The sequence below is a fragment of the Sus scrofa genome, chromosome 2 (genome assembly GCF_000003025.6).
Source record: "Sus scrofa isolate TJ Tabasco breed Duroc chromosome 2, Sscrofa11.1, whole genome shotgun sequence".
NCBI classification, from domain to species: domain Eukaryota; kingdom Metazoa; phylum Chordata; class Mammalia; order Artiodactyla; family Suidae; genus Sus; species Sus scrofa.
In genome coordinates, this window is record NC_010444.4 from 144,927,649 (window position 1) to 144,940,576 (window position 12,928).

A 12,928-nucleotide genomic window follows, 5' to 3' on the forward strand; every position below is an offset into this window, starting at 1 on the left:
AAAATTCAGACCGTACAAAAGAGAACATGGAGTAGCTTCTCACTACAGTTTTAGCTAATTTAAACATAACAAAAACAGCTCTCTCAAGCTTCAGACACCATAAATCTAGATGAAGCGACATTACGTTTCTAAACTGCTTAAAACCCTCAGTATGAAATACCATTAAATCGCTAAAAGAAGACTTTTCCTTTCCAAATATCGGAATACTGAAAAACAGAGGGAAAAAAACACCGCAGAATCACATTCATATAAATCCCAGTAAAGTAACACCTAATAAAAATACTCAGAATAATTTTCTCTGCATTCCAGACCTTCACTTCTCCTAATTCTGAGCCTATCCTCAGGAGAGTTAGGTTGTGAGCAGCCTCAACAACCAAGACGTTGGAAGAGGCGGGCGAAGGCTTTGATACGCACGTTTGCGACACTACAGTCAAATCCCATCCAAGGAAAGGAAATCTTTTCCTGAACGGAGGCTTTAAGAAGCACAAACTTGACTGGCCCTCCGGGAAAGTGATCAGGGCAGACCGAGGTGGGGGACTTGCCACTACAAACCTTTAAGGTGAATTGCTGATCTCCCCGCCCTCCGCCGCCTTTACCTGATAACGATCTCTAAACACCACGAATCAACTGGAGCCTAATGAATTTCCAGGCCGCTTTGACAGCTGCCTTCAAACTCGAAACCAAAACAATACTCCATAAAACGAAACGAACCCTCAAAGGACCTAATACCCCCGTTTACATTGCAAATAACCCTGTCCCAGTAATCGGCCTTAACGAACCATGGCCAGGGGTCTTAAGTGGCATTACAGGGCTGCAATTACCACGTCTGCAATCTCCCAGCGACAAACCAGCGCGTGTCACAAACCGCACCACGCAGCGAGTATGGCTGGGGAGGGTCTTTTCCTAAAGGGGGCCGCTTCCAAACGTCAGACGCGAAGGGATGCCGAGCGCCAAAGAACAAACCTTCGGAGGAGGGGGCGAAAGCAAGTGCGGGGTTCAAAGAGAAATGTGTGCAGACCTGTTGAGTTCTTCCCCCGACACGCCCACTTCCACCAGACAACGCCAGCCCGGCCCAAGTCTCCGAGGGGCAGGCTGTCAGCCCCCCGCATGTGTCCACGCGCGCACACACACAGACACACACACCCTGAGCGCCCGCCAGCAGGGAGACGCACTGGCACCTCGGCACAGACCCTGCTCGCGCTCGGGCGCTCTCGGTGGAGTGCAAAGACTCGGGCGAGTAGGATCCAGATGCGGCTCAGCGTTCACCCGCAAAGGGGATGTCCGGGAGGCCCTCCTGGGAGCGAAAAGCAAAGGGACGTGGGGGCCAACACACAGAGGCAAGGACGCCTGGCCAGGGAAGCCGAGGCTGGAAACCCGGGCGGCTCGACGAGGCTCCACTCGCTGCGAGCTCGGGTTCCTCCCCCTCGGCCCGGCCCGGGGACCGCGGCCCAGGGAGAGGAAGAGGCCAGCGCTGTCACCCGCCCGCTGCCCTTTCGTCACCACCACCGGGCCCTCGCTGGCCCCCACCCCCACTCCCCGCGGCTAATAAAAGTTTGCAGGCTCCGGCGGCGGCCCGGGAGCCGGCCCCCGAGCCCCAGCCCCGCACCTCGGGGGGCGAGCGCCCTCGCGGCCCCAGCCCCGGCCCCGGCCCGTCCTGCCTGCCGCTCCCCTCCCCTTACCTCTGCCCGCGGCGCCGCTCACCGCCGCCGTCCGCGGCTCCCACCGCAGCCGAGATAAACAACTTAGCGTGTGAAAGCAGGAGGAGCGGGAGCGATTTTTTTTTTCTTAAAAAAAAAGGAAGTAAACAGCCGCCCCCTTCTCCATGGGGGGAGGGGAGGGCCCCTAGCGAAGAAAGTCCCCCATTTCCCCGCTGACAAGCCGGCCCCCCGCCCCGCTCCGCCGGCCGGGGCTCCCGGGCGCGCGTCCTCGCTGCCGGCGCCCCGCCGCTCCAGCCGCTCCAGCCGCGGCGGCTCCTTCCACCCACGAGAACCCGTCCCCGACGGGCGGGCGGTGACTCGGGCTCCCGTCACAGACTCGAGCTCGCAAAATGGAGGAGGAGGAGGAGGAGGAGGGGAGGCAGCGCGGACACGCGAAAGGGCCGCCCGGCCGCGGCGAGCAAGCGGGACCGAGCTGGGGGCGGGCGGAGGCGGCGCCACGGCGCGTACACACTCGCACACACACGCGCTCCCACTCCACCCCCGGCCGCTCCCCGCCCGAGGGGCCGCGCGGCGGCGGCGGCGAACGATGCAACCTGTTGGCGACGCTCGGCAACTGCAGGGGCGGCCGTGGCCCCCGCCCCCACGCCCTCCGCGCCCGCCCCGCCGCCCCGGCCGCGACGGCGCCTGCACGCCGGCGGCCCCAGGCACGGCCCCCACCCAGGCAGCCCTCCGGCCGCGCGGGGCCGATCCCCGTCCCCCGACCCCCCCCCCCGCCCCAGGAAAAAAGAGGCGGCGGCGGCCGACCTGGTCTTTCTGGGACGGGCTCCGGAGGGAACCGAGTTTCTCTAGTTTCTCTTCGCCGCTCCTTCCCGCCCCCGCCCAGCTCTGCGACTCCGGACCCACTCCGGGGTTCGCCCTGTCCCTCGGCGGCCACCGCCGCCGGCGTCCCAGCGGGTGACAGCGGGCTGGCTGCGGGAGCCAGGGCGCGGCCCGCAGCACAGCCGCGGGGGTGGTCCGCGCCGTGGCCCCCGGGCCGAACTGTGCGAAGCGTGTCACTTCACACGGGGCTGCGGGGTTGCACGGAAACAGTGCCGCAGCGCGTCGGCCGCTTGCGGGACTGGAAGGCCAGACACGCCCTCTGGGGAGGCTTCGGGGAGCGGAGGGGGTCCGCGCATACGTACTCTGGGCCCGGGGAGAGTCGCGTGCCGGAGGGTCCCCCTCCCCCGCATCGTCTGGGCGGCCCACTCTGCAGCCGCCGCCGCTCGTTCGCACCCGGAGAGAAGTTGCAAAGCAGAACCCACCCTCCCCCGCGCCCCGACCGTCCCCCACCCTCTTCCCCGAGTCTGCGAGGCGGCGGCGGCGGCAGAAGAAGGCGCCGCCTGCCAAGTTCAACCCCCAGCCCGCCCTCCCTCCCTCCTAGCGCGCTCACACTTGAAGGAAGTTGCACGCCAAATGCAAAACCTCCGGCGAACTAGATTTCTTTGCACTTTTTAATTATTTTTTAAAGGAAAGCAGGAGGTGGCAGGCCCCAAATCAAGTTGCAGGCGAAACAGTAAGTTGCTTGCAAAGTACACCCTCCTCCCCCCGCCAACCCCGCAACTCCTGACCTCTCTTTCCACCCCCTCCAGGGCCCGCATCCAAGTTTCCCGTGGAGGCCCCTCGCCCCCGAATCTTGACATTTGCTGCACTCTCCTCAAAGCGTCGCCCACCCTTTCGTGTTCGTGGGACCCCTGCCCCTCCAAATAAAACAGAACACACGCAGCTTTAAAATGTCAGCATTAAACTCCTTCCAGCTGTGCCCGTTAGGCGCCTCCTCCTCGGCTCGAAGGAAACACGTGGCCCTTCCCCAAAGAGAGGGGCGTGCGGTGAGGGGTGTCCGCGCGGGAGGCCCCCTCCCCAGCCCCCTTCCCCGGCCCGCCGCGTCCAGAGGGCTTGGGAACGTTTGGGACCGAGCCTCCTACCTTGGGCCGCACATATTACGATTTTTGTGACTCGGGGAAAGGTTGTGCTGTGTGGCTTTAGGGTTTGGGGAGGGAACTTTTGCGCCCCCACAGGTGACAGCGCTTGCCAGCTGCAGACGGGGGCGGAGGCTGCCGCAGCTCCACCCTGCCCTGCCCCTGGCGCTCGGCCGCTGCTCCTCTCGCCTCCCGCCGCGCTCGGCCCGGCGGCGGCCGCTCTGCCGCGACTTCTGGAAGAGGATTGGGGGAGCGCGTGCCGGAAGCCGCCCGCCGCCATCTTGGTAAAGGCTGGTGACGCCGCCCGGCAGGGCGCCCCCCGTCTCGGCCAAGATGCTCGCTCGCGGGCAGGCGAAGTCACCCCTCCTCGGTTCTGAGGGCGTGAAGGCTGCCCCGTGTGTCATCTGAGGTGACAGGAGAGAACTGGGCTACCAGCAAGCCGCCTGTCCGGAGGCAATCTGCACGGGCCGCCCCCAGATGACGCCGGGGCCGCCATCTTGGAAAAGGAAGCGAAGCTCGCCGCCTGGGAAAAGAGAAGCGTACCTAGACCTTCGCCGAAGCAGAACCTCAGCCGGAGAATGTTTATGAAGGGCGCGCTGAGCAACCCAGTTGTTAACAGATCCCCTTAAGGACCCAAGAGAGATGACTCCTCTCCTCTTCCCCTTGGCTGAAGTCAATGGGAAGGCCCTCGTCTTGGGTGCTCATAGTGCACTAAATAAGAATTTACTCTCAGGATGCTATTCTGCCCCCTTGCCAGGTTTTCCACCCTGCAAGTCTCAAATTCTAAAATCACGTCTTCAGTGGATTGGGTCCCCAGACAACCAAGTTGGATGGGAAAAATCGCAGGACTCAAACCCACAATAATATGCTATGCATGTTTTAAAAGTGAGTTAAGTAACTCATACTGCAATGATTATCCTTACACATCTGCTTGACAGACTAGGAACTATTTATATATTTAAGAATATATTATATACAATAATTTGCACATATGTATATAAAGGGACTATAATAGATATCTAATACAATACCGTAAACCTATTTCATAGTCGAATCTATGCTTAAAAAAAAAAAAAAACCCACCTCATCTGTCTTACCTGTTCAAGTTCTAGGTGGTGGGTACATTGCTTTTAAATAATAGATGCTTTTACAAAAGTTACCAATTAACTTTCTCCCCACTCTTTTTTTCCCCCCGCAGGCCCAGTGCGGATTATCTTAACATGGGAAAAGACACTGTTTCAAATTAAAAATCACTACTGGAAACACTTTCAGTGGAGCAAGAGTGTGGAATTTTCCTGATTTTTCTGTTCAGTGGCCTAAAGATGCCTAACTTTTATTTTACAGGAAAAAAACTCATTCCTCGGTCTTCACGTTCATGTGAAAGGACACATAAACTGTAGATGGGCCCAGTGTCTCCTTTTCAGAGTCAGAATTAAGCTGTAGGGCTAACATTTTTTGACTCCCTCCCCCACTGCATGCACCACACACATACCCCCGCTGCCCCCTTCTGCTGGCAGTAGCTGAATACCTAGGTATTGTTCTAATGTCCAACTTGAGGAAACGAGGCTTAGGGAGCTTGAGCTGTATCCAGGGTCACACAGCTAAGCATGGAGAGTAGAAACAGACAATATTAAAGAGGTTTTTCTTCACCGATCTGGTAATTTCCATGAAAGAGTAGGTAAGTCCCATGATAGGCTTGCCATACGTGTGGATGGAATTTAATTCAAGAGATGAAATCAGTGAACCAGAAAGGACATGAGACTCAGTACTGCAATAATAAAGCAATTCTAACAGTAGTTAACCTTTGCTGAACATGTACTATCTGCCAGGCACCACTGAAAGTATTTTATATATACTATCTTAAGTCTTTAGCTATGAAAATTACTAATCTGTAACCCCGGGAAGTTGTGACTACTAAAAGAGAAGAAATAGGGTGAATCCCCGTCTGAGGGAGAATATATTTGTCTTAAAATATAAATATATATTATATTTAATATATAAATGAAGGTGCTATATCCAAATGCCATCAAAGCAAGGATGTTTTCTGTTTTGTTCATTGCTGTATGTCTCACCCCAAAACAGAACCCAGTATGTAGTGAGCACTCAGCACCTATTTTGCAGAGTTAGAACAAAACGCTGAGCCAACCAGACATAATATTGCATTTACTGTTGTTGTGGAGGCCAAAAGCATTCGTGAAAAGTGTACAAATGTTACTCAGGATGCTCATTTTTATTGCCTCATGTTTAAACACCTGGGTACTCCTTCCCCCAAAACAAACAACAAAGAATCATGACTCTCTGTTCCTCTAGTGTCCTGTACTTTACTTTGGTAGCACATTACAATAGTTTTTAATGTCTGGATTCATTTCTTAAATTTCTGTCTCCCCCACTGGAATGTAAAAAACCTGGGATGGCAGAGCCTATGTCTGTCTTTTTCACCACTACATCTCCAGTGCATAGTAGGTACCCAGTTGATGTTTGTTAAATGAACGAGTGAATGAATAAATGAATGGAGAAAGTCTGAGACTATATCCCAAAGTCAATAAAACCTTAACTCTGAATAGTAATCAACCATCCAGCAATTGATATATTATCCAAGTGAATTCTCCCCCTCTGTTCGTGTGTTTTATCATTTCCATTCCCATTAAAATACTCCAGGCTTCACTGCCAGATTTCTCCTCCAAATCATCAGATAGATCCTGCCATGATCCTCCTCAAATATCTACAGGACGTCCCTGTTCCAGTGCATACGGATCCCAACTCCCATCCTAGTATTTGTGTAAGACCGCCACACTCACCTGCCCTGTGTGAAAGGCATAACCTCCCTAAAGCGATTGTACTGGTATTTAATTAAAAAGTTAGTTAAAGCAAGAGAAGCATAAAGAAAACTATGCTGTAAATTTCAAGCTTTAAAACCTAGGACCTATGATTGACTGTTCATTTCCTAATCCTTTGATGAAGGGCTAAAGTTTTTGAGATCCCAATGACCAGAGTTCGTGTCTTCATTCAGGTATGAACTACACCCCCATTGTATCATTACAGCATAACTGTTAAGAGCCAGACTGGCTGGCTGGCCTTTACCTCTATGCAGAATGTAATCTTGGGCAACCTAGCTCTCTGTGCCTCAGTTTCTATCATCTGTAAAATGGGGATGATAATAGAATTAAGTTATTAAACAAGTTCAACATACATGAAGGGATATATTAAGTGTTCAATCATCATTAGTAATTATTACTAATATGTAGTATTAACTATTTCCCCAGTTTAAAGTAGAGCAAGAAATTAAAATACTTACAAAATAAAATGTATGTAGATTTCTAAATTTTTATGACTCATCCACCTAGTTTGACAGCAACTGCTTATAGGGTGTTTTTCCATTTGGGTTTTATAGACCCACAACTATCTATTTTATTACTCATATTTCATCATGTTACTTAATATTTAATTAAATCAATTACAAAAACAACACAAATGGAATCAACATGTTTATGGGGCGGCGGGGGGGGGGGGAACACCAGGAAGTGTTGATAAACAAAGATTGTAACTAGTGGAAACAGCCATGTGTAGAATATAGGAAGTAAACTTGACCCCAGCGTTCACCCCACCCTGGGCATCAATCAGTATGTTTTCCAGGGAGAAGGGAGAAACTGAATTTGTTAAGATGCAGGCATGCAGTCCTTTTGGTTAAGAGAGACCCTGATGAAGAAAGGGCACAGGTATACCACATTCACTCACCCTTTTGCTTTTATCACACGTCTTTCCTTTTATATACGGATACCTTGTAACTTATTTTCCTACAGCCCATGCATGATTCCCTGTCTGTTGCTGTAGTTTCTGCTTATTCTGTTCTTCTAACCGCTCACACCCCACATTAAATCTATGATATTAGATTTGTGAATTGGAATCAAATTTTTATCACTTTTGTATGTCTTAATAATTGTGAATATGACAGTTCACTGAATATGTTAATGTTCTCTTAATCCAATATGAGAAGCTGTGGAGGGTTGTCAGAATTTACAACGGAGAAAAATTATTCCTGCAGCTATCCCAGCCCTTAGATGCCTCTTTAAAATGGTAACTTGACTTTGGGAAACATTTCTATTCTTGTTTAACTTTATAGCGGAAGAGGTTCAAGGGAGCCCAGCTGAGCTCTGAATGCCCCATCTCTCTCTGCTTCAGTATTTGCATTTTATACCAGACATGCCTTTTATAAACAATTCACACTTAGAACAGCAAGTTCTTAATCCTAATGAATTCCACTTTAGCATGTCTTTTTGTAATTGGAATTAACATTCCCACATGAACTGGGAAATGCTAAATTGTTACCAGCATCCCTGGTGTTTTGCTGCTTCTCATGATGCTTTCAATGATTTCATCCAAGCAACCTAAAATATCACAATTTGTACTCATGCAATGATATGCCTGAGTGTCGTGTTAAGTGTATATTCTTGATGCTGGCAGAACTTAGTGTAAACAATACCTGATTCAAAGAAGAGGTAAATATCAGCAGATAAATGAGATAAACATTGCCGTGAGCAGGAACCTAATGCTTTTAGTGTTTGGAGACACTGGAGCAAGTGCACTGAATAATTTTAACAAGTGTTACGTACTTTGTTTTTCATTTGTGGCATTTGTGGCTGGCCATTATGTCATTAGCTTTCTTCCTCTTCTGATTTAATCTCCTTTTCTGTCCCATGTTTCTTTGGTAGAGATTGTTTCAATCTGCTCCATTTCTAGGTGGAACCTCTCAGCTCATTTTGAGAACCTACATTTCCATTTTGGTGCCAATACCTTATTTCTTTATTAGGTCACACTGGGCTTTATTTTATCCTAAGTTAGAAATGGTGGAGTTAAAAGATCAAAACATCCTGGTGTAGGGATCCCTTAACAAGATATGACCATGTTTCACAGCAAACTAGGGAATGTTAGAAAGGACATTTGTTACCACTTTTTAATGGGATGTCTGTATTAGCCAATCATATTTTCTCTAGCCCCTTGTTTTTCAGTATAAGACCTGCATCTGACATACTGTTCTGTCATTTACTTAACTGAATGGGCTGAGGCCAGTCATTCTGTTCTTCTATGCTTTGTTTTTCTACCTGTAAAGAAGCTTAATATCTACCCCCCAACAATCTCACAGGAATCTGTAAGTCACAGAGGATCATGCATACAAAAGTAGTTTTTAAACACCAAGCTTGGGAGAACAGGGAGGGATATGCAGAATTTTGCGTCACTAATTCACCACAACCAAAGTAATGACTAATTTTATCAGACATTGTCATGACCTCTCTTAGCGCATTCTCCGCATAATCAGTGAAATAGGGGTCATCAGTGGAATGGGTGGTCTGAGGGTTTCAGCAGAGGAGTGGCAACGGAGAAGTGTGTGGAGCCAGCTGTGCCCACTTGGGGAGCTAATGGTTACATTTTCCGGAATTCTGGTAAGTCAGTCATTAATCATGGCCAAGATTAACAACTAAATTATTTAGAAATGTATAATGAAATAAAATAATCCTTTAAAAACAAAAGTAATGAATGCTCCACACTTTACTTCTTAGTTATTTTACGACTAGCTATGTTTTCAGGTTACTTCTGTCTGCGCTGTATACCAGCTCTCCTACATAACGATAATGATGGGACACATCTTTCCCCCACTCTGCATTCGAAGATGTCATTTCAGCAGTTTGAAACCAGTCGTGGTGGAGTATTTACACCACAGAAGTTGGAAAACCATGTAAATCAGAGCTTGATTCATTTTGCCGATTGTCTAAACCTAAGAAAGTGAGAGAATTTAACAGTAAAGATTGAATTGCAAAGTGTGTTCGTTTATGATCACGAAAAAATGGAGGAATAGTTTTCCAGCACGTGAAAACTATTATCGGATCAACAAAGAAGCACTCATGGCATTAACAAAGTGCAGTCCACGTGTCCACCTTTTTGTTTCACTTTCATCTCCTTCATTAATTAAAAAAAAAAAAAAATCAACCATGGTTCATGTTTGAACTTCAGTGGCATGAGCAACTTCTTTGCCAAATTGAATATTAACCAAACATGATCTGCTTTTGCCAAACACAATTGAATTGCAGCTGTAGGTTGATTATAGATATTAGAGTTTGGCAAAAATCAATCAAGCCATTCAGTGAAAATCAGTGGGATTTATTGTAAAGTGTTGTATATTTTATTATTTTTTGGTGAATAATGTTCTCTGCATTCTTTCTATCAGTAAAATGTGCAATAGATGGATACAGAGATACTCCCTCCCGGCTCTTGTTAAACATTTATCCGCAGTCTGACTAAGGACGGGCTCTCATTTACTACAGGAAAGCTCATTCCACAAGCAGTCTGGAGCCTGGGTGTTAAGAGCTAAGACCGAAAGCAGGAGGGGGCGGGGCGGGGAAGGTGGAGATTTGGCCTGGGCAGGTGGCAGTGGAGGTGGGAGGCTATGGTGGGACAGGAGAAGCGTTTTGGAGGCCAAGGAAGGCAAATTAGCCATGTAGCAGCTCCCTGGAAGAGATGGACTTTCAGGAACAGCCTGTGCTAAGGGAAGACCTGCTGGCGGAGGCTGAGAAGGCGCCATGGTTGGGGGAAGTGAGGGCACAGAAAGCTGTCCCTAAGGGATGGAGTTGGGAGCAGCATGTGGAAGGAGATAAGGAAGCAGAGGCAGCTCTAGAGCTCAAGTCCGTCTCTTTGAAGCACATGGAGACAGCTAGGCTTGATGGCCTTGCCCTGGGAGAGGGGAGAGGGAACCCCCAAAACTGGTAACATGTCATGACAAACTCAAATACTCAGACATTTTCTTACTCATCTAGAACTTATTTTTATTTTTTTCTTAATTTTTAGTTATTTATTTTTTTAGGGCTGCACCCTCTCCATATGGAAGTTCCCAGGCTAGGGGTGGAATGGGAGCTGCAGCTGCTGGCCTACACCGAAGCCACAACCATGTGGGATCCAAGCTGCATCGGCAACCTATACTTTAGCTCAGGGCAACATGGAATCCTCAACCCACCAAGCGAGGCCAGGGATCAAACCCTCATCCTTGTGGATGTTAGTTGGTTCGTTACCGCTGATCCAGGATAGGAACTCCTCATCTAGAACTTTTAAGATTTTTGCCCACATAGGAGTTCCCATCGTGTCGCAGCGGAGACGAATCCAACTAGGAACCATGAGGTTGCCGGTTAGATCTCTGGTCTCGCTCAGTGGGTTAAAGATCCCGAGTTGCCATGAGCTGTGGTGTAGGTTGCAGATGCGGCTGGAATCTGGCGTTGCTTTGGCTGTGGGGTAGGCCAGCAGCTGTACCTCTGATTAGACTCCTAGGCTGGGAACCTCCATGTGCCGCGGGTGCGGCCCTAAAAAGACAAAAATATAATAATAATAATTTTTTTTTTTGCCCATGTAGAGGGAGCAATTGTTCATCCCAATCCCAATCTACAGTAGATTTTTTTCGCTCATTTTCATTGTAAAACTCTTTCACTCAGTCCCCTTGTGCTGCACAGATATTCGTTTTTACTTCCCAGGATCTCGTTATTCTTTGCCATGTCATAAAAGAGGGCCTCTACTATAACCCAGCAAACTTCTGGCTACCACGGCCCTCCCTGCTTCCTCCCTAACCACCTACAACGTATAGTCTGCCACACAGGTTGTCGTTTTCAGCTTTAACATTTTAGAAGAGAGGTTGATAAATCTTATGGAATTTTTAAAATAGTACATGTTTTGTGTGTGTGTGTGTGTGTGAGAGAGAGAGAGAGAGAGAGAGAGAGAGAGAGGGAAAGGGAGGGAGGGAGGGAAACGTCTCCTCCCCATTTACCCAGCCTTTCAATCCTAATGACCAGAGAAAAGAAAATTTCTCAGCTGAACCACCACCAATGATTGACGCTTTGAGGCGTCCGTTTGAATATGCTTGGTTTACTTTGGCCTTCTGATATGATTTTATTGTTCTGATATGAATTTTATTATTCAACTAATCATGGAGTTTTATTAATAGAAGGGACTTCTCCAAGTAATTTTCTCTCCCATTCATTCCTTTCTTGACAAAATAGCAAGGAGCACATGTTAGGCCCCAGTGTAAGGCTGCAGGGATATGTAAAAATGAGTAAGATATAATCTGAGATCTGGAGACAGTGGAAACAGGTACAGTAACAAGTCATCATCAGGTCGGGCAGACTTGTGGAAATGTGCCCTGCCTACCCATGAAGAAGTCACCTGGGTGCTCAGAGAGAGGGAGGGAGGTGTGGGTTTGGAAACGCTGGTCAGGGAGCATTTCTAGGAGGTGGGCATGAGCCATTTGAATTATGAAGGGTCTCCTCCAAGTTACTTGGCGATTTCTCATGGAAACAACACAAAGAAAGCTTGCCTTTACTATTTTATCAGGACATTTGTTGGTGGATTTAAAAGAAACTCAACTATTAAAGCAAAAAAGAAAATGTACTGATTTACTTAAAAGTCAGGAGGAGATTTCGTTTTAGGCATGGTTGGAGCCAGGGGCTCAAATGATATCAAAAGGACTTGGCCTCTGTCTCTTAGCTTTCCTGTCCTCTGTTTTGGCTTTATTCCTGGGAAGGTTATCTCCTCCTAGTGGCCCACAGTCCCTGGATTTAAAACACTCTGCCAGCTTAGTAACCTCGGTGGACAGAAAGTTCTTCTTCTCTGGAAGTTTGAGTGTATGTTTCTGGAAGGAGCTTCGTGGGTCTAGTTGAGTTACAGGCTCTTCCCTGCATCCTTGAGTATGACCAGGAGATATAGGAGATATACACTCTGCTTGGCAAGGTCTAGGTCAGGTGCCTACCACTGATGTCTAAGAGTGGAGCAGAAATGAGAGAGAGCAAGACAGGGAGAGGAGAGATGCTCCCGTCCGAAATTGAGCTTTTAAATTAAAGTAGGAGAAAAGGCCGTGTAGAAAACAACAGATGTCCCCTACAAGAGCGATTTATCAAAATATTAATAGTGACACAAACATCATGTTTTACATAATAAGGGAATTAGTCATGACCTAAAATGTTTGTCTGCAATGGAAACAGCCCTGGAAATTAAGTACAGTTGTTACACGTCTTACTGATTCCCCTCCCTGACTTAGGAAACAAATAAAGATTTGTATTTAGGAAATTTCAGGAAGTATCTATGAAGATGCAGGTTCAACCCCCGGCCTCACTCAGTGGGTTAAGGATCCGGCGTTGCCATGAGCTATGGTGTAGGTCATAGACGTGGCTTGGATCTGGCGTGTCTGTGGCACAGGTTGGCGGTTACAGCTCAGATTTGACCCCTAGCCTGGGAATTTCCATAGGCTGCAAGTGCAGCCCTAAAAAGCAAAAAAAAAAAAAAAAA

The 12,928-nt window shown here is 48.4% G+C and overlaps 1 protein-coding gene across 13 annotated transcripts in view; it reads right to left on the reverse strand.

Annotated features, from left to right (window-relative positions):
- Positions 1–12,928, reverse strand: part of NR3C1 (nuclear receptor subfamily 3 group C member 1) — a 133,515-nt gene that overhangs the window by 104,712 nt on the left and 15,875 nt on the right. For 2 of the 13 annotated variants that reach the window (XM_021080412.1, XM_013991680.2), the window contains exon 1: positions 2,463–2,734. The exons of 2 other annotated variants lie outside the window; for them this stretch is intronic. Coding sequence is in view for 4 of the 11 variants with exons in the window: in XM_005652956.3 (XP_005653013.2) it covers positions 3,266–3,337 (72 nt within the window). In the remaining 7 variants the exon portion in view is untranslated. 13 annotated transcript variants of the gene reach the window in all.